We start from the raw sequence: 22,121 nt of genomic DNA on the forward strand, positions 1-22,121 counted from the left end.
CCTCTTTAAAAGAAAACTACTTTTGAGCTTGGGCAATTTCTTGTTAATTAAAATATTTTTGTTGAATTAATATGAAATTTTGATTTGAAAACTTGCCATGAATAAACCATAGTTTAAGTGAATGAGAGAATCTGCAGTTCAGATTAGAAAGAAAGCTAACTAAGTTGAAGCATGTTATTTAAAGGAAAAAGTGAATATTGGGGATAAATATGTGGCTGATTCATTTGGTACTAAATTATTAGCATTATATCCAAAATCATTAGGAATCTCTGTTGTTTCTACTATAAGCTGTTACCAATACAGATCTGCTGTAGCTCTGCATTCAGCAATTTCACTTATCTAGCTGAAACTCAGCTCTTCATTGATTTTCTGGCTTGAATGATGCCACTACTTAAAAACCGAATAGATCACAGCTCCCCTCAGAGCTCTAGCCCAAAACCTCTATTAAATTATAGATACAATTGCAAAATACCCAAGCCCCAAAGAGGCATGCTTCTCCTTAGTATCAAGTAAAGACTATATGGTAATAACCAAGGTTTTCAAAAGATTCCAGAAGTTTCATTCTTCCTTCTGAGGAAGCTTAGCTTTTCTTCAGTTTTCATTTCTTTTTCTTCTGACACTTCAGCATTCCATTCCTAAACTCTACAATTTTAATTATTCGATTCTTCCCATTTTTCTTTCAATTTGTCCCCTGGAGAAGAAGAAGCAACTTGTCCCCTGTGCTTGGGCAGTGGCAGCCCATTTCAACTCAAGGTACAAGAGTCTACTCTTTAGTAAAAGGGCATTTAAATTTTATTCTAGAAGCCCTTTTCCAGACTGCTCAGACAGTTCCCAGGTTCCCAAAGGGGAGAGGTATGCCAGTCAAGTCCATGTTACACTATGTTTTAAGAAAGGAGAAGACAAAAAATAAGATTTGAACTTCCTCTGGATTCTGTACTAGAATTTCCTTTCCAAAATTTTGATCAGAAATTCTTGTATAAATATGAGGAAGTGCTCTTTGCTCAATGATTTCCGAATAACCACGTGACACCAGAAAATACAAAAAACAGCATTTTTTTTTAATTCTGATTGCCAAATTATTTAAGGCAAGTATAAAAATGAAAGCATTCAATATACATCTTACATAAAATAAACTAGATTACAGCATAAAACAAGTAACGAGGCAATGGCATTAAAGTCTCTCTTCTAAAACGGGATAATTGTAAACATTAAAAAAAAGACTGCAGGACTATTCAAGTAATAGAACAATCACAGACGTCTTCTGGTATGCAGGCTATTGGGTTATTTGCCATTCAAGATTATAAAAAAAGACATTTCATTATTCACAGATGCTCATTATTTTCCCATTTTAAAATCTATACATTATGTACAACACAGTTTTTGTGGTACTGGCAAGCCCATGCCTTCCAAATGTATATTTTTCACAATACACAATTACAATGAAACAGTTAATACAGTAACATTTTATACTGATGCATCTTAATAAGGAGCCACCAAATAGACATCTAAATTGTACCAAAGTGTCATCGTCATTATCACAGTTAGCCTCTACTGAGGTTGTGGGCAATATTAGAAGAGTATGCAAGTTTCAGGCACACAGATACATAACATTAGTTATTTACAATTTTTAAAAAGGAAAAAAAGGAAGGAAAAAAAGGAACAAACAACCTTTTGTGGATAACGCTTTCTAAACAAGACAAATACACTTTTTTCATTTACTTGTGTGGTTTACAACTTAGTATTAGACTCTTTGTATGAGCCTAATTACAAATACAAAAAAGTAAAGAATATATATATATATATATTTATATTTATATATATATATAAGCATATATATATATATATATATTTATAAACAGAAGTCTAAATACAGCAACATTTGTTACTCTGAGATAAAAATCTGCAATTTACAAAAATGAAATGACTGGTTTTTGCCTGCCATTAAGGCATTTCAAATTAACACCATGGAACTGATGTCTGTAATAAAGCGCTTATTTTCATGTGATCCAGTCACATGATGATGTACATGTCCAGATTTATCATTCTCTGAAAAGAAACAGAAAACAAGAAAACCTTTTAGAATAACCTATTTCTAACTCTGTAACATCAACACTCTCAATAAGTGGGCAAGAATACTGTTATGCTATAGCAAAACAGACAGATATTTAATTATCTGTTAATTAATGCACATTTATTTATAGGTAGGGCTTCCATTCGCTAGGAACAGTTGAATACTAATGCTGTTTAAATGCAGATATTTTACTTAAAAATAAGTGCTATCTCAAAGTGCCCATTTTTCTTACAGATTTATGACAACATCACGAAGATGAATATATGCATACACACACACACACACACAAAATCACACACACACTTACACATACACGGCTAAATCACACTCTGTGGAAATCTAAATGACTTCCTGTTACATGAGATAGACAGGATGGTTCATTTTTTCAGAAGAATAGTATCTGCTTCAGTGATCAATTAACTACGCTATGGTAACAGCTCTGTGGAAAATGTTATGATGAGGACAATAATGCTCTCATTAACGGACAAAGTATCTTTCCTACAAAGACTGCCCTCAAAATATAGAACAATTTTCCCCCTTCTTTCCTATTAAGATAGCTGAGTATAATTCACAATATTTACCTTCTTTGTGCAGGAAACATACCAGACGCAGATGCCTGAGCAGCCACCTGCTGAGTAGCAACAAGGGCAGCAGAGGTCAGCCCTGGAGAAAAGTGAAATGGTATATCTCAGGACATGTGTGCTGGTACTTACAAAAGTCAACAATAGCTACAGACCTCGGTATTAACAAGACATGAATCACAACAGCACCATTATATTTTCTGCAGAAGGCATACCTAATTACTGCAAGCAAGCTGGTGAAAACCCTGCCTAGCTGTTCGAACCAGCATGCCTTTTGTAGATTCCACCTAATAGGCATTTTATAAGAAAATAAGGCTTTCTGCCTTATTGTATTATTTTCCAAGTACTGTACTGCATGGTGCTAAATGGCTTGCATGAATTCCTGAATAGGAAGCTCAGTAAAAATAATAGGCACTAGGAAACAACAAGAATCAAAAGTCACAGTGAGTTACAGCAAAGATGTTATAGCTTCTCAAAACACAATGCTTGCATAATAGCTATCGCTTTAGTGTTTTTCTTTCTGAATGCATATAAATATCTCATAAGGCATATGGGGACCACTGAAGTGCAGTCAGTACTTCACATAAAAGAGACATTGGCAGGGCACTAAATGAACATAATGAGTTAACACTTTTTCAGCTATAAACATCACAGAAGCTCTTTGGGTCAGGTAAGAAATGTAGCCTTTTAATATTAGTAGAATAAAGGGACAGCAAAAATGGTATTTTCTACTGCTTATGATTAACCTCCAGTAATATATTATTTAATAAAAACAATCTTGGTTCTAAAACTATATGAACTAAATGGCTAACAGAGGTCTTGTTCATTAATACTACTCTCTGCCTTTCCCCATTTTTTTAAAAAAAGTCATATGAATCTACTCATACTATTTACATATTCTCTGTTTTAAAATCCTTTGGATTTTTAAAATCAATGTAACGTAAGTTCACCGTGTTATCTGAAATACCCATAATGGACTATATGGCTTATTAGCAGCAGAATCCTAATAATACTTACTCAATAGTAAGCCAACAAACTTTACTCCCTATCAATACTGAGGTGTTTCAGAAGACAAAAGGCCTTTCTACTCGTAGGAAACCAACTGCCTCCCTCCCCCTCCACACTTCTGCTAGAAAGGGTGCCCTATTGGCTGCAGTATGTTGTCAAAAGAACTTAATAAGGAGAACAGAAGGAATGAAAAAACCAAGTTATGGTGTACCCAAACCTGACCCAGAATAATGGCATGCTCACAATGCCATTACAGAGTTAGGTATGGCTAAGGGTAGTCTTTGAATCCATAGGAGCTTCAACACAACACAACATACACACGCACACACACACACGTGCGCTTCCATTGCATAATATCCTCACCTTCCTACAGCCATGCAGAGATATGAAAATAGCACCCTGTAAGTCAGCCCACTGCACCTTAGATGACTATGGCCAGTTGAGCCAGTTGGGCTAGCTTTAAGATTGCCTTTCTGTACCCATATCCTGGCAATAAGCCCCAATGAACAGTAGGTTCTGTAAACAACGTGGTCATTACCTAAAGCAAATATTTTTTATCATAAAGAGTAGGGGAAAGTTGATAACTCACCTTGAAATGGATCATATTGACCTGGAATTAGCGGGTAGCCCATTCCAACATGTGTATGGTGATGTGTATGAAGATGCCGTTGACTAAAGGGAGAATGACGATCTCGTTCCCTTTCTGCTTCTCTCTCGCGTTCGGCTGTAGATTTTTCCACAGGCTAAAAACAAAACATATTGAGAAAAATTAATGAATGACTCCACATTTCTATAGAAGTGAGCTATTCAGTCTCCAGTTAATGTCTTGTATCTCCAATCTATCCCAGGTGGGTGGCAACATCCTTGCCATGTTAAAAGCTAAGGAGAGGTGCAAAGGCTTTACTGTGTTCATTATACTGATTAAGGTTTAGAAACTTATTTTAGCTTTATTACTGTACTTTGAGATTTTTAAGTATCGTTTAGGAGAAAATACAATGAAACAGAATACATAGTACAATTAAAAGTAGCATATGCTTCTTTAATTTTGATTCCTTCAGGAAAGCACAAACTAACTTAAATCATGATTAGTTGTCAAATATGATTTTTTTTTGCATCGTGCAACACAATGGGATAGTTTGTAATGTATGGATTTCTATACTATTAAAATAACTGCATGCTGATTATGTAAAGTTTTGTTCTGTGCAAAAAAGATATCTCAGTGTATGCTTGTATTTAAGGTTATGTAAATCTCCCTGCCTTATCAAATCATCCCTGCAGATTATTTGTCTCAGCTCACTGACATTACCTCTGACAACTGTCATTATCTGAATCATTTTATTCATTCCTGATAGTACAATGTTAGCTTCTATAAATGATTGAAAGCAGCAATATTTTTGGCAGGGGATGGTGAAAAGGTGGAAACAGGTGGTAGTTTAGTACATTCTTCTGAATGTATGACTGTCTCAATTCTATTTAGGTATATGTGCCAGTTAAAGTTAACCTTCTCACTCTTCCAGTTATGCCAATTAATGCAATTCATTAAGAACAAGCTATATCTTACCACAGGTGACTTGCTGCGATACTGGTTGGCATGCTGCTGCAACAAATCCAGTGCTTTAGATTCAGTGGTTGATTTTACGCTGATGCTAGGGCTGGTATTGACTTTTTCCACCTCTTCTCTCCCAGACATCTTTCCGTAAACAGGATAATGAAATCCTGGTGAGAGATAGGCCCCTACAAATAAAATAATAAATAAAGGTACTCTCAAGTTACTATTTACAATTGAGGAATAAGGCAATTTCAAATGCATGAAATGCAAATTACAAAAATTGCATTCAAGGGATCAGATTTCTCTTGTCAAACGTGGCTATTTGAACCTGGCGAATGAAAAGTTATAAAGAGGGTTGAACATATTGCAATTTCAAACATTTAGGGATTTAAGTAGAAGTAGTAATAACTGTAATGGTTCTGAGAGTAAATGCTTACAATATTTTTTTATAGGCAAGCCGCTATCCTAAGTGTAATAGCCCAGAGGAATGCCAATAGAGGCAGAAATTGTATTTGGAAATGCTGATAATTCATAAAAAATAACTACCATGTTAAATTTATTTCACTCCTAGACCTTTGCAAAAGAAATGGAATCTCTGAAGCATCTAATTTTCCTTTGCTTCTAAAAGTCAAAGTCAAAACTGATAGTCCTATTCAGTTTAATTTGATACATACCTGGATAACTATGCATGAGAACAGGAGAAACAGCGCGGTATGCAGGATGATTAGGATCATACATTTGTGGGTAAGGATAAGCATGCAAGTACTGTATATATGACTGATGCTGAGTCATTGGAGAGGAAACAGCCACTCTGGTACCCCGGGATTCCTTCCAATTTACAGCAGTCTTTTGATCATCATTTTTTATCTTGTTCTCCTCCAGTGGCTGAGAATCAGAACGCTTCATCTCCTTAGGCTCTTCTTTAATGCTATTCAATGAAACTGGAAGGCTGGAGAAAGAAGCTTCTTTATTAGGTGTTTTTCTGGGGCTATCTTCTTTTAATTTTTTTTCACGGTCCAGTTCTTCCACTTTCTGCTGATCAAGATATTTTGGCTGATATACATAATGATGCCATGTTCTTGTATCTGGGTCCTGATAGGAAAGGAAGGGGGGGGGGGGAGAAACCATTTTAAAATTTACACTTTAAAAGAACAACCTACAACCACTGTGATCCAGAGAACAGAGCCAAAAAAATCAAGAGTGGAGCTGGCAAACAGACAAGGGTTTTGCAGCTTGCAAAAAAATGCAATGTGTTGAAAATGTTATTGTCAACCTGAGTGAAATTTGTGTTGGAATTGAGGGCATGTCTTTATCACTGGAGTTTGCATGTGACATAACTCAGCTTCATTTCTTTTACTGGCATCTCAGTTTGTTCTCCTGGCAGATCTCTTGCAGTTACTGAGCAGAAAATAGCTTCAAGACAGCAGAAACGCCTCACTAACTCCATCCAGCTGGCCTTTTGTTTTTTTATATATAGAGAGAGCTAGGAATGTAATCTTAGCCTCTGTCTAAATTTCACAAGGTAGAAGTCATTTTGCGATGTCACATACTGCTTTGGAAACCTCCATAAGCTGGAAAAGGACTAATGTGCAATGCAGGAGGATACAGTTTGTCATATAGAAGTCCTGTTTGCCTTAGGAAAATAATAAAAGCTTGCAATTTTTAAAGCCAGAGTCATGGACAGGAATGAATAGCAATAGTATTTCATTAAAAATTAATATAAAGTACAAAAAATTGCTTTCATCGAACTTAAATGGACTTTCACTACCTTAGCGGAAAAAATATATAACATGTAAAATTTAAAGATTCAACTGTCGTCTTGGTTTTATTTTAGGAAATTTGTAATCTACTTTGAAGGCAAAAATAACACTTCGATTTCTAAATAAGCAAATATATATACATGCAGTATCTTAGGGTTATCAGGTTTTTTTTATTGGGGAATGGTTTGCAATAGAAACTATGAACACTGAAGTAAACAATACAAAAGTTTTAACTCACTGGCTTGGATACAGAAAAACTGGTCACAATCCCCAAAAATCAGGGCTTCCCAAACCAGTTAATTACCTCAAATTGGATAAAAGTAGTTTTTCTATAAAGCCATTATCCAATCACAATGGAGATATTTAAATTGACTTAAAAGTATTTTACCTATAACAGTAAGGATTTTCTGATATCTGGCATTGAATAATGAAGTTTTGAAAAAAGTGCAATAAATGTATGACAAGTCCCACAAACCAAACTGAGTTACTTGTATGCTTTTTGCCCAGCAATCTCCATTTTTTTGTTTTGAAACTGAAATAGTTTACATTTACTGTGTAACAGAGACAAAATTGAGACTGCCCAGCTGTGTGAAACATGCAAAGGAGCTCTTTGGATAAGGGCTATAGTCTTACCATAAAGAAACAGAAATTCACATTTATGGAGAAAAGTAGGGGGGAAAAACACCCTTATAATGTAATTAAAGAGTAGCAGTAGTACATTTGCATATTCAATTACACTTTATACTATAAAGGTATTAAACAGTATGCTTCTTTATATATAGTAACAAGCAATCTTATATGGAGCTTGAGTAAGCATACGTAAGAGGAGACTGAAAATGGTTTTTAACTACTTGTAGATAAAATTAAGTATTCTGAATCTATTACGGTATTTATTAACTAAATTCATTACAACAAACAATGCACTAAATCCAGACTTAGAACATACACTTTTAAATAACTGAAAACTGAGCTGCGTTGACTGCAATAGGTATTCTTCTTTAAATCTGAATCTAATTCAATGCATGAAAGTATTAATTTTGGGGGACTTTAATATCTCCAAACTGAGGAATAGGTTGGGGAATTCTGAAGATTATGGTTTCTGTTTTTTTATCATACCATTTTGACTGTTATCAAATCATTTTTTTAAATTATTCCAATCTCATGGACTAGGACTTGTATTTTACATTTCACCAAACACAATGTAAACAAACTGAAATTACATAACCATTTCAGGAAACATGCCTTTGATAAATCTACCTTATAAACTAGAATAAGCTTCCTGACAGTACAGACAGTTCGTGACTCATACTACAACCTTAATGGAGACCGGAATCTCTTGTCATATGTCATGACAGTTGTAGGTTGAGACACCCACATGAACAGCCTGATTTTACATTTTTTTGTGACGGTTGTTTTCAGGATCATAAAAAGGGAGCTTCGTTTGTTAAATCAATGTGGTGTTTGTTAAGCAAATGCCCCAGCTGTTAAGTGAACTCATTATCTGCAATTGGTGGTTCTTGGCAAAACCCAGAAATAAATACAAGTTTCTGCCAAAAAAATGTTGTAGATCATAGTTACGTGATTGTGAAAATGTGGACTGATTGTTGAGCACCCAAAAAGCAATCATGTAACTAGGGGGACTCAGGTGGCAGCATTGGAAATTCAAATCCAGATCATAAGTACCTTTTGGGGGGTTCACTACATATTATTGCAGCAGGTTGAGAAAATCTTAACTGGCCCGAAATCACGCAGCTGAATTTGTGTCCAAGTCAAGACTAGAAGCCATGGTCTCTTGGTTGCTAGCCTGGTGGCTTTAACCACTACACCAACTGGCTCTCTAATTCCATAAAACAGAAAACTTCTGTTGAAAATTCTAGAGCTGGACAACAAAAGCACCATTATGATCCATATGCCTTGCAAACCAATGTAAATTGATTCCTGTTGATGTACATTTTTGATCTATTATTTTGTGTTTCTTTTTAATTGGGTATCCTGCAGATTTTAGCAATTTTCTATCAACTAAACCAGGGTCCACAATCACCGGGGCTGCGGACCAGGACCAGTCCATGACTTATTAGGAACTGGGCTGTGCAAGTAGTGGGTGAGTGAGCAAAGCTTCATCTCTCCATACGCAGGTACTATTTTGTGCAGGAAACCATCCTTGCCCCTGGTCCGTGGAAAATTTGTTTTCCAAAAAAACGGTCCCTGGTGCCAGAAAGGTTGGGGACCGCTGATCTAAACCATTCATTCATTCAAACATCAATAAAATATTTCATATTGGGGGTGGATGGGTTTATGAACAAAGATCTTGCTGTGTAATATAAAGGTTAAGATTTATGACTTCCATCAAAAACTAGCATGAGAAAGATCTATTTATATTTTACCCTGTCTGAAAAAAGTTAAGTCTCTTCTTCTCATACTTGAAAATATTTGAAAAGCATAACATTAAAACATTATCTTTCTATTTGCTGATTTATTGATATAATAAGCCAAATTATACAGCGAGATTTATATCTGCCACTTGATATAAGACAGGGATTCTCAGATTTTGCCACAAACCCATCAAGTAATAAATCCTTCCCATGAATATTGCTGCTATTACTAGTATTTTACACATGTAAATAACTTCTGGAAGCATTATGCCTTCCTCAATTATGTGTAGTTTTTTAATACTATAATCTAGAAATTTGTGATACCAACTTCTGTCAGTCCCAGCTAGTTGGTGGGGATTACGGAGTCCGAACTTCTCAGTCTTGGAAGAAAGCCAATTGGGGGAAATTTGCTGAAAGTCTCAGAGAATCTCTCTGCCTGTTCACCCCTTTCAACACTGCTGGTCATGAGAAATTTGCAACAACCCTCAAATTTACTTGCAAAAAGAAAGTTAATTTAACAAGCATCCAAAGAAAAAAGAGTTCTGGCAGAGCATGAGAAGAAAAGGCATGCAAATAATCTCACTACAGAGATTCCAGACTGAAAGCAGAGCACGGCTCTACAAGGTTTAGAAATATCCTTAAGCTTCAAAAGCCAAGTAACTCAATTACTTCTTTCTATCCTGCTCTGGTGTGGCTTGCACACTCCGTTGATATTTATTGGCTGTGAACCTTGGAAGAATAGGGAATGGCCACTAAGTGTTCAGACAAATCCCTGAAGTTATGTCACCATTTCTATTTTTCAAAATACAATTTCAGTACAAAGCATCAAGGGCTTGGTTGTGGAGGTCAATTGCTACTATCCTGAAATCTGGGTGAGAGCATAGCAACAAATCTTGTTTGAGAAAGCAAGAAAAAACATCCACATGAGCTACACAATCCTTGGCAGAGGTATCTGCAAGTAAATGCCAAAAGATTATAGCTTAAAACCCTAGGATCCAAGCTTAGAATAATTCCATCCCTCTCTCTCCCGCCTTCTCACCTGTTTAAACCTTGTAGTAGGATCTACTCCAGTCTGCTTCATAGAATCCATAACAGATTTCATTTCCACAGCTTCCTTTATAAGCTGGTGGTTTTCCATTTGTTTTGCTTTGAAGCTATCGGACTGAATTTGTTGCTGATGATTCGAAAGCATTTGTGGTTTACTTGTCTCCTCAGTTTTATTAGGGACTGATGACCCTATTTTAGTGTTGTTTTTACTGGTCTCCGAAGCTGAAGGTGCTTTTGAGATTGTAGCAGAGGGTATATTTTTCAACTTGTCATCTTTTCCCAGATCTTTCAGGGGGAGCTCGTTTTTCCTTTCACATTCTCTGCCAGTTTGTGTCACTTTTTGTTCTGCTAACCTCTGGTCCTCATAGTATTTTTCATACTGCTGCCTATAAGCAGGGTTAGAGGCCATTAAGGATTTTTGGTCCATATAAAGCCCATAGGCATACTGGCCATAGTAAAGTGACTGGGCAAGTGCAGGGTGCCTCTGAGTTATTACAGACTGGTGTTGAGGCTGCAAATTAGTGGGACCAGCTTCACTTTTTTTGGACTCGGGAGGCTCTGCCTTGTCTTTTTTCTCAGCCTCTTCCTCCGCCTCCTTTTTGATCTTCATTCCCTGGGGGTTATTGCTGCTGTTCCCAGCTGCGGGGGTGCTGACCTGTCCAGAGTGCATGTAGCTTGGAGAATAATAAGGATCGTAGCCATGGTAATAAGGAGAATGAGCCTCTTTTACTTGGGGTAATTGTACCGGAGTTGAAGAATGTCCTTTTCCAACACTGTCCTTATTAGAAATAATATCTGAAGGAGAGCTGGCCTTTGACCTCATGCCCTCTGACCTGCTGTCAGAACCACCATCGTCTGCAGCATCAGAGATATCCGAATAAGCAGGACTGTTAGTTTTAGCAGCAGCACCCTCTGCCCCATTCTGTGTCAACACATGCAGTGGCGCCACTGAAGACTGTCCATTCACTAAAGGGCTGCATTCCATTCTGGAGGAACTCCCTATCGAAGGGCTGGGGGCATTGTCTGTGAAAGTGTAAACTTTATCAGCTTCAGCTTTAATGCTTGCCATCCTGCTCTCCTGGGACTCTGACAGTCCATTAGCTAACACTTCATTCTTGCTGAGATGTTCCTTTAAAAAATGCCCACTAATCTCTTTCCCAGACCCCTTGGTGTCCTCCAATTTTCCCAGCTTCAAATCCACTTTAGGATTCCCAGTCTCTTTGCTTTCTTTGTCCTTAAGTTTTCTCTTCTCTTTTTTCTTTTTGTCTTTGAGTAATGTGAGAGCTGGGCTGACGGTGCTCGGCTCTCCCATGATTGTGGGCTTTGGTTGAATAGGTTTTAGCGGAGGGCTCTTTGGTGTAGCCTGCACAACAGTGGTTGTCAGGGAGGGCAGTCCTGATATTGACCCAGTGGTGGTGGTTGTAAAAGCTGCCGTGGGGATAGCTATTAATTGAGGCGGAGTGGGAGCTGGAGCTGGGGCAATGGGTCTGGCAGTTTTCAGCTTGGACAGATTTTTATCTACTTTACAGTTATTGGCTTTTTTGCCTTTGTCTTTTTCTCCTAGGTTTTTCTTGTCTATTAGTCCTTCAGCTTCTAGCTTGGGCATTTCACTGGCCAAACTGTTTTCTGCCACTGAACAGTTTTCCAGAGTCACTGTCATATTGGAAATAACTGGGAGACTATTCAGTTCACTGTTCAAGCCCCTCTTTTTGCCAGAATTCCTGCCATTCTGGGCCTGCTCCCGTTTCCCCTTTGGTGTTCCAGGGGTACTCAGGGAACAAGGAGACAGGGGGCCCTTCAGCTGATCAAAATGTGATAAGTTTGTGCTCGGGTCACTGCATTCAAGTGCCACATTGCCAAGTGCTTCTTCACAGTCTGAGATTTTGTCTTCACTGTCAGGCTCAAATTCCAGTTTGTTTTCTGGGTCTAAATGTGCATGAGCCTGATGATACCTCAATCCATTAATGTGCTTGTATTTTTTGTTGCAGTTAGGATGGGGGCAATCAATTAACACTGGAGAAGAGCAACCTTGGTCTAAAAAAGCAGTCTCTGGTTTCCCTTGGGGAGTGGTAGGAGTGCTTCTAGAATTGGTGCGCACACGCTTTCCAGATTTGTTGTCCTCTGAACTGGAATTCAAGTCCAGCTCCATAGGTGGCTTGTTTTTCCTCTTGTTGTTTGACAAAGGGCTGACTTTCACATCCTCCACGGCACAGTTGGGGGGTGTCCTGCGGCCACTAGAATTAAGGCTGCCCCGTCTTCCTTTTCCATTAGCACCACCTCTGTTCTTGTTCTGTAGTCCTCTGGATTCTGTAAAGGTAATGTCAGTCCCTGGTGTGGTTGTAGCTGCTGCAGACCTTGCTCGCTTTCCTCTGCCCCGACCTCCTCGCATTTCCAGGTCACTTGTTGGCGATTCACAAAACCTATTATAAATCAAATTAGGTATCAGAATTGGGTACATGGAGGGAAAAAAATCAAATCTTTTCTAATAAAAACTGTCTCAATGGCAAATCAACATATATGTCATCCAGACACCCTCCCTCAAAATATCAGTAATGTATAGGGATGAGGGGGACCCTTCCCTAAATCATCTGAAATTAAGAAAGGGAGAGGATCAATCAATCAGAATAGAGCTGAAAACGAAAAACCTCATTAAGTTTTTCTTTTTTATTTCTTGTTTCTTTTTATTCCTTGCTTCCTTGTTTGATTGATTATCTAATGGTTTTTGCTTGGAATGAGGTTCTAAAGGTCATGAAGATTGGTGCTCCTCCCCCCTCAATTTTAAAGCCCTTTTGATAAGATGACCCAGTCATTTTCTGAATATATTCTTTCCAGTTCTTTTGAGGTGCAGTCCATCCCTTGCCAGTAGCCCTTCATATAGGTAATGCAGACCATGTTCCAGGAAGCCAAAGTTCTGTTGATGACAACCAGTGGTTTGTTTATAAAATCCTTTTCTCCCTCACTATAGTGTTTTCTCCTTTTCTTTCGCCTTAACATGCTAAAATCACACTTAGTGAGATGTGGGAGAAAGCAGGAGAAGCATCCCACATTTTCTCTAACTATACACTGGATTTTATTCAATATTCCTTATTTTAAGAAATCCATTCATGTATTCAGCTAAGGATTGAACAAATAACAGTCTACAGGAGACACACACCAGATCTCATTTTATGGTCTTCAACATTAGTACTGAAACTCAGAGCAAAAGTGCCAATTTTGATGGCAAGATCTGCCTGATTTCTAAAATTAGAGCCAAAATAGAGGCACTGAAATACATCTGAAATGGGTACCTTCTGCAGGTTTTGGAGAAGTCAGAAAAATACAAAGTCCATTAAAAAAACAGGCTGTTGCATCTGGTCTAACAGGTTGGAATTTGGACTCCTTGGAAGGTGGATCCTATCCTCCTGATATTGGACTGAGAGGATGCACTAAAACATGATTAATTTGCAACTTATTTGGAAACAATTTCTTCTGCATGGCCTACTTTCACGACAACATATCGTTTCACTGATATGAAATGAATTAAAAAAACTTATTAACTGTCTAGTTCACATGTCAGAATGTGGACAAGCAGACTCCACCCTCCAGAAATTACTTACCTGGGAGGAGCCCAATCGTGTTTTGTGCAATCAAGCAATGTTCCAACATAGGTTTTATTTCTCCAAGTAACATTAACAACGAGGACACCTGCAGATGAAAAAGAAACAAAGGATTGTTGGTGGGAATTATGATTTTTGGACCTAGTTCAGAAATATAATGGGTAAAAATAGCTAAATTTTCATTTGCTATCACAAATTGCGGTTTGCCAACTTCCTCTTGTTGGTTTCAGTGACTTCCATTTAAAACCCACAAGACAATGTATATGCGTGCAAGACAAAGAACGAGGGCGTAATCAAGATACTAAAGTGAGGAGGAAATACTTTTACTGTGTATGCTTTAAAAAGGCAACAATGACCTAATATTTTTCTATTATTGCATAATTATTGTTGCAATAATTAAAACTGATTATCAGTAACTAGTGCACAAGGCATTGGGTGGCATGAGGAAACTGAATTCGTCTCAGAGTACAGACACAGAATATATTTATTTGATACCTACTTTAGAGACAATAATTCAATGTAAATACTGTACTGCAGAATTAATATTTCTAAATATTATTAATATGACTAATATTGCATGCTCTTTATTTTACTTAAGCAGGCATTCCTCCCAATTATGAAAAATTAGAAAAAAACGAATTAGAACTATTTCCCAATATTTAACAAAAAGCAAACTGAAAACCAATGTGTCAAGGAGTATTCTTTATTAAACAAAGGAAAGCTATCAGATTTATCTTCTGGGCAGCTCCTTCAAATAAAAGACAATTTATAATTTTTAGGCTTATAGACAATACCTGTATTCCACCAGATGTGGAATATATATAATCACAAGTAATTGTTTCCGTAATATCTATAATAAGACATGCTAAAAAAAGACCCAGAACAACAATATCGAGTTTCAATTCATTGTAAATATGTAGCACCAATTGGCAAATATGAAAGTTTTTTCCTCACGCTACACGTTTGTATATTCTAACTCCAATCCCAGCCTTTTAACTGAGAGATAATGTATAAATAAATAAATAAATAATGAATGAATGACATCCTGCCTCATGTTTCCAGCTTGTCGGCTTAATTAATGTCACTAGTGTGATTTCTAATTTGCATTCAACCTTTTTCCCAGACCAGAACATCAATGTAAAGAAAACACGTAACCTGCGACTTATTTCCTTAGGGACCTTTTAACAGCAGGAAAGTATTTTGAAATGCTATTAGCTAAAGTACTAAGGAAGAAGGGATTTCCTTTAAACATTTTCAACAGTATATCAGAGGAGGGAAAATGGTTCCCTGCATGGTTTTAGCATGTTATTGTAAATGCAGGCGGCTACCACATAAAGTATATATCCCAAGTTGAGGTGTTTTTTTTTTTTAAAGGAACAAAAACATAAACTCCAGATATGGATGATAAAATCTTCGTTAAATAAAACTAAAATCCATAGACCGTAGTGGTCTCACAATTTAGAAAAATAAAATTCATTTTTTTGCAATTAAGAACAAAAGTGCAAAGAGAAGAAAATACTCCCACTCCCGATTAAACTATAAAAATACACATTCAAACAGATGCAGAATGGATCTGTTCTTCTCATCATTTGCTCTCCAGGGCACTGCTTTGTGGTGTTGGAGACCTTTCCAGTTGCTTAACATTTTCAACCTATCTGCTGTATTTAAATTGCTGGAATATATTTATATTGTTCGAAGGTTAATACATTTTTTAGCTTAAGACGCAATAGGCTAAATCTCTTTGTGCTTGAATCTCTGATGTACCACAAATGTATAATTAAAATTACTTGAAAGAGAAACATGAAAGAAACAACAAGGCCTCCCTTCTTGGAATAATAGCATTAAAAAACAGGAAAAGTCTGCACAGACACTTAACGTTTGTCTGCAGTGAAAAAGCCCTTTGTTATTGTCTTTCCCTAAGGGCTTCATATTTCCCTCAAATCCAGTCTCTGGATTGGCCAGGGCTGGCTGGCAATGCTGCCATCTGATTGGTTAGACTTAGCACTGCAGCAGAGGCACAAAAAGAAAGAAAAACAGTGATGTAACACAACCCTTCTGTGCAAGTGGAAAGTGACACAGTGAGGGGGAAGGGAAGGGAGTGAGCCTGGAATAATCCCACCAGTACAAGAGGCTTGTTTAAATGCTTCCTGCTTCTGTAATTACGCTCTGGTTTGTTTGCACTATCTGGGCTTGTCAACTTGATAGGTTACTGTCTACTGAACTGGGCTGTGTTAAACATTCAAAATCTTCTCTGGATCATGAAAAAAGAAATTTGTTTGGCAGAGTAATGATTTATATACAAGAAACAATTTGGTCTTAAATTATCTAGGCTGATAAATTACAACTACTATATGTGATAGCATAGTAATGGCAAAATTAAAGTCAAACCTAAATTAGTGAACTGTAGTGACTATTTCTTGAAGTTTTTCATCAGCTAATTAAGGCTGGCTAATTTCGAGCTTGCTTGATGTCTAAATATAGCAATATTAATAAATGGCTTATTTTTGTAAGTGTGAAAAGCACCCTAATGAAGTCAACTCAATAGCCTATATACTCTTTTAAATGGATGTGTCCTTTCATAAAATTGAAATGGAGCATTGTTGCACAAAATGAGGTCTGGTAGAAAAAAAGATCTGCCAAAAACTGTGAGAACTGCCAGCTATATATGTGCGGTACTGCCCATATGATGCAACCTGATTTTAAAATGTATGGTAGAAATTATGCGTTCCTTAGAACACTGTTTCTCTGTGCCAATATACACCAAGCCAAAATTACTTTTAAGTAATATATAGATTTAAATAAGGTTGTAAGGAACTGAGTTCCACTGATGACAACGAAAAAGCTCATAAACAACATGAGAACAATAGTAGTCTCTTACTGCTATCCCCCAAATGACTTAATGATCATGGTTGGTAGTTACTGATATGGGTATCCTTTATACATTGCCTGCTCTCCAAATGATGTTTAATGTCTCTATGAACTATTACATAACACGCTTGTGTAAACTGACTAGAATTTTTTCCTTGAAGCAGCTGCAGCTGCTTAAAACCCTCCCTTAAAATAATCTGGGCATGTATGATTGAACACAGATCAGATTTCCACCAAGATACCTAATGAAACAAGTGGTTGTGGCTCCTTCAAAGAGCACATCTAAGAGGCCCTTTTCATATAGTTCATTCATTGAATGACTGGCACAGTCTTATAATGAAATAAGTAGCCATTGATTCAGTACATGTGTGGGTGGGGCAAAGATCTGTAGATATGATTGTACATTGGTAGGCCATAATCTGATCGGCAGACCATGCAACATTTTGTTTTTAATTCTGAAGAGGGAGTAAGACTGCATCATCTGTATGCAATATTTTAAAGCAATCACAACTTTTCCCAAGATCATGTGGTTGATCTTACTTCTGCACCTGCTGCATAATCCTGTAAAAGCACTCATCTGCTTAAAAGAGCTGGGAACACCTGCTATGTTTACACCCATGTGTTCAAAAACACCTATTTGGAATGAAAGCCAAATTATTGCACAACTGTTAGCTAAAGGTCTTAGCCACAATTTCTGATATTTTTGAGATATTTCAGTTCAATTTCTAAATTGCAGAGTTATCTGGATGGATATCTATAGTTCTTTAAAAACTGAAACCCATTTTAAAAAGTTAAATAGCTCCCACCTTCCTTACTTTGTGAATAACAAGTAAAAAGATTGCTTTGTGTTAAGCTAAATGGGAGTCATCACAATCGTTTTATGTCTTTTCTGATGCATATCATTTTAATTTTTGTTATTCACTATCCAGACTCTCACAATCACTGGGACAATCTAGAAATAGTATAAATAAACACAAAAGGATCATGGCCTAAAAATCTGAATTACTAAAGTAGATTTAAAAAAAAACAAAGTTTAGAAAATTATCAGGAGTAAGGTGTAAGCAAACTATTTTTTTCAAGTTCTTGTGTTTACTTCTACAAGAGTTAAGTAATGGACTTTTCTTTGTACTAATTTTCTCCTGCCAAAGGGGTTTTTTAAAATGCATTTTAAAAAAAATATTCAACCTAATAACCTATGTACTTGATGCATTACTTGCTTGTATTAAAATAGTAACTGAAATCACCAAGTCATTGATTCACAGACCACAGCTTAAAAGGATAAAGATATATATTCCTTTTCCTGACTCAGTGGAGACAGCATCCCTGTGTGGGTTATTCTCATGTACATCCTACAGAACTGAGTCTGCAAAGTTTAAGTCCCATCTCTTCCTGCTGAGCTTCCCCAGCTTTTGTGACTCACCACCACTTGAACCAGACGTGCTCTTGATCTTTCCCTGAATAGTGTGATACTTTACTTTACTTTTCTTGCCTTTTCCCTTCTTTAAAGCCCTTTTCTCCCTTTCCCTTAGGTTTTTTAGATCCCTTTCTCGTTGGATCCCTGGAGGCTGCCTGGCTTCCTTTAGAAACAGAGTTGTTGATCGCTGCTGCAGATGCCCCTGTAAGTGATCCAAACAGCCCTGGGGAACGCAAAGGCTAGGGAGGGGGAGGTTTTTTTTGTCCCCGTCAGTTTTTTGGAGGTGTGGGAGCGTGTTTGTCCCTTATGCCTTCGGAGCCTCCGGAGCTTCTTTTGAATCCAGAGAGTGCTGGCAGGCAGCGCCCGACATTTTAGAGGCAAGGAGAGGCTTCTCCTTGCCTGTTTAATCCTCTGGAGCAGTTTTTAGCTCTGGAGAGTGCAGCAGGCAGCATTTTTGCTGCCGAATAGGTGGCGGCCGCCATTTTGGGGGCAGGGAGAGGCTTCTTCCTGCCTGGTCAAGCCTATGGAGCGTTTTTAAAGCTCCGGAGAGTGTAAGCAGGTGGCGCTCATCCTTTGGAGGCAGGGAGAGGCTTCTCCTTGCCTGGTTAACCTCCGAAGCATCTTTGGCTTCGGAAAGTGCAGCTGGTGCCATTTTTTGGTGCCAAACACGTGGCGGATGCCATTTCGGATTTTGGGAGAGGCTTCTCCTTTGTTACTGAAGTTCATGAGCACCTGTTGGCTCCGGAGAGGATTATGGTTGCCATTTTGGCCGCAAGTGCGAGATGGTAGCTAATTGCGAAAGAATGGTTTTTCTAGTGGGGCGATCCCTTAATAACCACTCCAGCTGACTCCCTCTAAGTCATCAGGCTCATTACAGGATAGAGGCTTCTATTGAATCAGTCTAGGCCTCCAGTAAGGGCAGTTAGGAATTGGGGCCAACTGGATCTGCTCCCCCAGTGAGGAGCTTACTGCCCTGCCTCGCTAATGCTTGAGGTTTCTGGCACGGGGACCATTGGGTCTTTTGTTGCGGGCAAGAGACAGGCCCAGGCATGCCTGTCTAGGAGGACCATCTTTTGCTCTCATTACCCAGAAGATGGGCCCTAGTGTGCCCTTAATTGGGATATCCACCTCCATTTATTAACCTTCAATATCTAGTCAGATATTATACAAGAATGGATGGAGGTGCAGGAGAAGCCTCATCCCCTTTGCTGGATGACCCTCTGGAAGGTCCATCTACCCTTCACCTACCCAGCAGGTGCAAATCCCCTCCCCCTAAGAAGGGAGGTAGAACTAAGGGCAAGTCAAAGGTCACACAGAGAGCAGAACTCAGGACGCAAAAGGCCATAGACAAGCAATTGACAAAGCCAGAAGGAGGCACAGAAACGGTCGGAGACAGTGACCCAGGCAGTGGCAATTCCCTCTCCTTCTTAGGGCTCTATCTACAGACAGTGAGTGCTCTGGGATAGAGGACCTAGACATGGAGGAGGCCCCTCTACCCTCTGTCCCGGAAGGGACGGACAGCCCAGGGCCATAGATTCTGCCATCTCCACTACGGCACGGGTAGCTGCCAGCCTGCATAGTAGTACTTCTCCTCTCGATATGGCGGCCATCATTACCGAGGCCATTAGACAGGGTATTGCAGCAGGCCTCCAACAAAAGGCCTCCTCTGCCTCTAGAAAGGGTAAGTAATGTGGTAAGAGGACAGTGGCAATGGGCCAATCAGGGGCGGCTCCGGTCCAGGAGGATAGGAACCTGGGGTCTTCGGACAGCTCTTCCTCTTTGGAGGATGATGAGGACCAGGCCCTTCAGGATTCCGAGCTGTCAGATGGTCTCGTGTTTTGCAATAGTGCCCTGGTCCAGGCTCCACAGCAGGCCTCTCTAATGGTTGTTCCTTCCCTTTCAAAAGGACAACAGCAGCTGCTCCACAGTTCGAATCGCATTGCCCCCCAGGGTCCGCAGGTCTCTGAATTGGTGGCCTTCTCCAGCCATAACGCAAGGGTACTTTTTCCCAGAGCCTCATTGAGTAACGATGACCACCTACCCCAGTCTGACAGGCTGGGGAGCCCATTCTGGAACAGAGGTGGCACAGGGCAAGTGGACTCCCTCGGAACAATAGACAATCAACTTCCTGAAGCTGCGGGTGATCCATCTGGAGTTGTTGTGCTTCCATTCGTCAGTGGCGGGCAGACACGTGTTAGTCCTGACATACAATATGATGGCAAAAGCCCACGTCAACAGGCAGGGTGGCATTTGGTCCAAACGGTTGATGAAGGAGGCCCTGCTGCTGCTGACATGGGCAGAGGAACACTTCCTCTCCATTCAAGCTGAACACATCGCAGGCACTGACAGCGTCACGGCGGATTGGCTGAGTCGGTCACAAGTGGATCAGGTGGAGTGGGAACTCTACCCTGCCCATTTCCAGGAGATCACCAGGCGGACTAGAACTCTGGTGGCCAACCTCTTTGCCACCAGCAGCAACAAGAAGGTTCCTAGGTTTTATGCCAGGTATGTGTCTCTGGGCGCAGAGGGAAGCGATGCCCTTTGTTGTTACTGGCCGCGGGGCCTTCTTTATGCCTTCCTGCCATTCCCCATGATCCAGAGAGTCATCAGGAAGATGCTGGAAGAACAGGCGGAGTTGATTCTCATGGCTCCCTACTGGCCGCGACACCCATGGTTCGTGGATCTCCTGTCCCTGTCGGTTGCTCCTCCATGGAAAGTCTCCCCCCAGGACCTCTCTACAACAGGGAGCCATGATGCATCCGGACCCGCAGTGGGTCAAGTTGACCGCATGGCGGGTGAGTGGCGCTCAATAACAGCAGAGGGTCTTTCACCAGAAGTCATTCGGATGATCCAAGCGGCCAGGAGACCCTCCACTATTCGAATCTACGATGCCACTTGGAGGGCCTTCTGCACCTGGTGCGGTCCACAGGGATGGTCCCGTTCCAGGCACGGACGTGACATATCCTTGAATTCCTGCAGAGCGGGTTGACTGCTGGATTGGCTCACAACACCCTTTGGCGTCAGGTTGCGGCCCTTTCTTCCATCCTCTGCTCCAGCCTTGACAGATCGCTGGCCAATGATCCACTCATTCAACAATTCCTAAAAGGTGCCTCCAACTTGCGTCCTCCTACTGTACATCGTTACCCGTCCTGGAACTTGCCACTCGTCCTTCAGGCGCTCACCCAGGCTCCATTCGAGCCATTGTGAGACACAACTCTTCTCTACATGTCACAAAAAATTCTGTTTCTAGTAGCCATCATGTCCGCTTGCTGGATTTCAGAACTGGCAGCTCCTTCCATGTGACAGGACTTGTGCATCTTCTATGTGGAACAGGGTGGTTCTCAGGGTAGATCCAGCGTTCATTCCCAAGGTGAACTATATCTTTCATTGTGCACAGGAGTTGGTCCTCCCCAACTTCTGCCCACAGCCGGTCCATCATCTTGAACACAGCTGGCACACCCTAGACATCCATCGAGCCTTGAAGATCTACTTACACAGAACATCATCATTTTGTTGCACAGAAGCCCTGTTTGTGTCATTGAAACCAGAATCTATGGGTCTCAGAGCATCATCTCCCTCCTTGGGGAGGTGGATGAGGGCATGCATTGCAAAGGCATATTCATCTCATGATCAGCCCATGCCAGGTAACATTACAGCACACTCTACCTGTAGCATGGCCGCTACGGCCGCCTGGGGCAGATGGGCACCATTGCATGAAGTTTGAAGGCAGCCACGTTGTCGTCTCTGTCCACCTTTATTAGGCACTACAGAATTGACAAGTACGCATTGGCTGATGTGGCCTTTGGGAGGAGAGTCCTACAGCAGGTCAGGATTAGTCAAGGGGATTCGTCCCGG

The 22,121-nt window shown here is 39.7% G+C and overlaps 1 protein-coding gene across 4 annotated transcripts in view; it reads right to left on the reverse strand.

Moving 5' to 3' along the window:
- Positions 1-1,041: 1,041 nt before the first annotated feature.
- ZNF608 (zinc finger protein 608) overlaps positions 1,042-22,121 on the reverse strand; it is a gene marked incomplete at its 3' end in the record, with an annotated part of 131,264 nt that continues 110,184 nt past the window's right edge. For 2 of the 4 annotated variants that reach the window (XM_081943636.1, XM_081943635.1), the window contains exons 4-9: positions 13,985-14,072; positions 10,381-12,808; positions 5,884-6,301; positions 5,222-5,394; positions 4,250-4,403; positions 1,042-2,046 (exon numbers count right to left, since the gene is read on the reverse strand). In XM_081943636.1, the coding sequence (XP_081799762.1) occupies positions 1,952-2,046; positions 4,250-4,403; positions 5,222-5,394; positions 5,884-6,301; positions 10,381-12,808; positions 13,985-14,072 (3,356 nt within the window). Of the gene's footprint in view, positions 2,047-2,648; positions 2,735-4,249; positions 4,404-5,221; positions 5,395-5,883; positions 6,302-10,380; positions 12,809-13,984; positions 14,073-22,121 lie in introns of those variants that run through there. The other 2 variants (XM_081943637.1, XM_081943638.1) reach the window with 2 other exon arrangements.

Source organism: Natrix helvetica (genome assembly GCF_964273705.1).
Source record: "Natrix helvetica genome assembly, chromosome: 2".
Lineage (NCBI taxonomy): Eukaryota > Metazoa > Chordata > Lepidosauria > Squamata > Natricidae > Natrix > Natrix helvetica.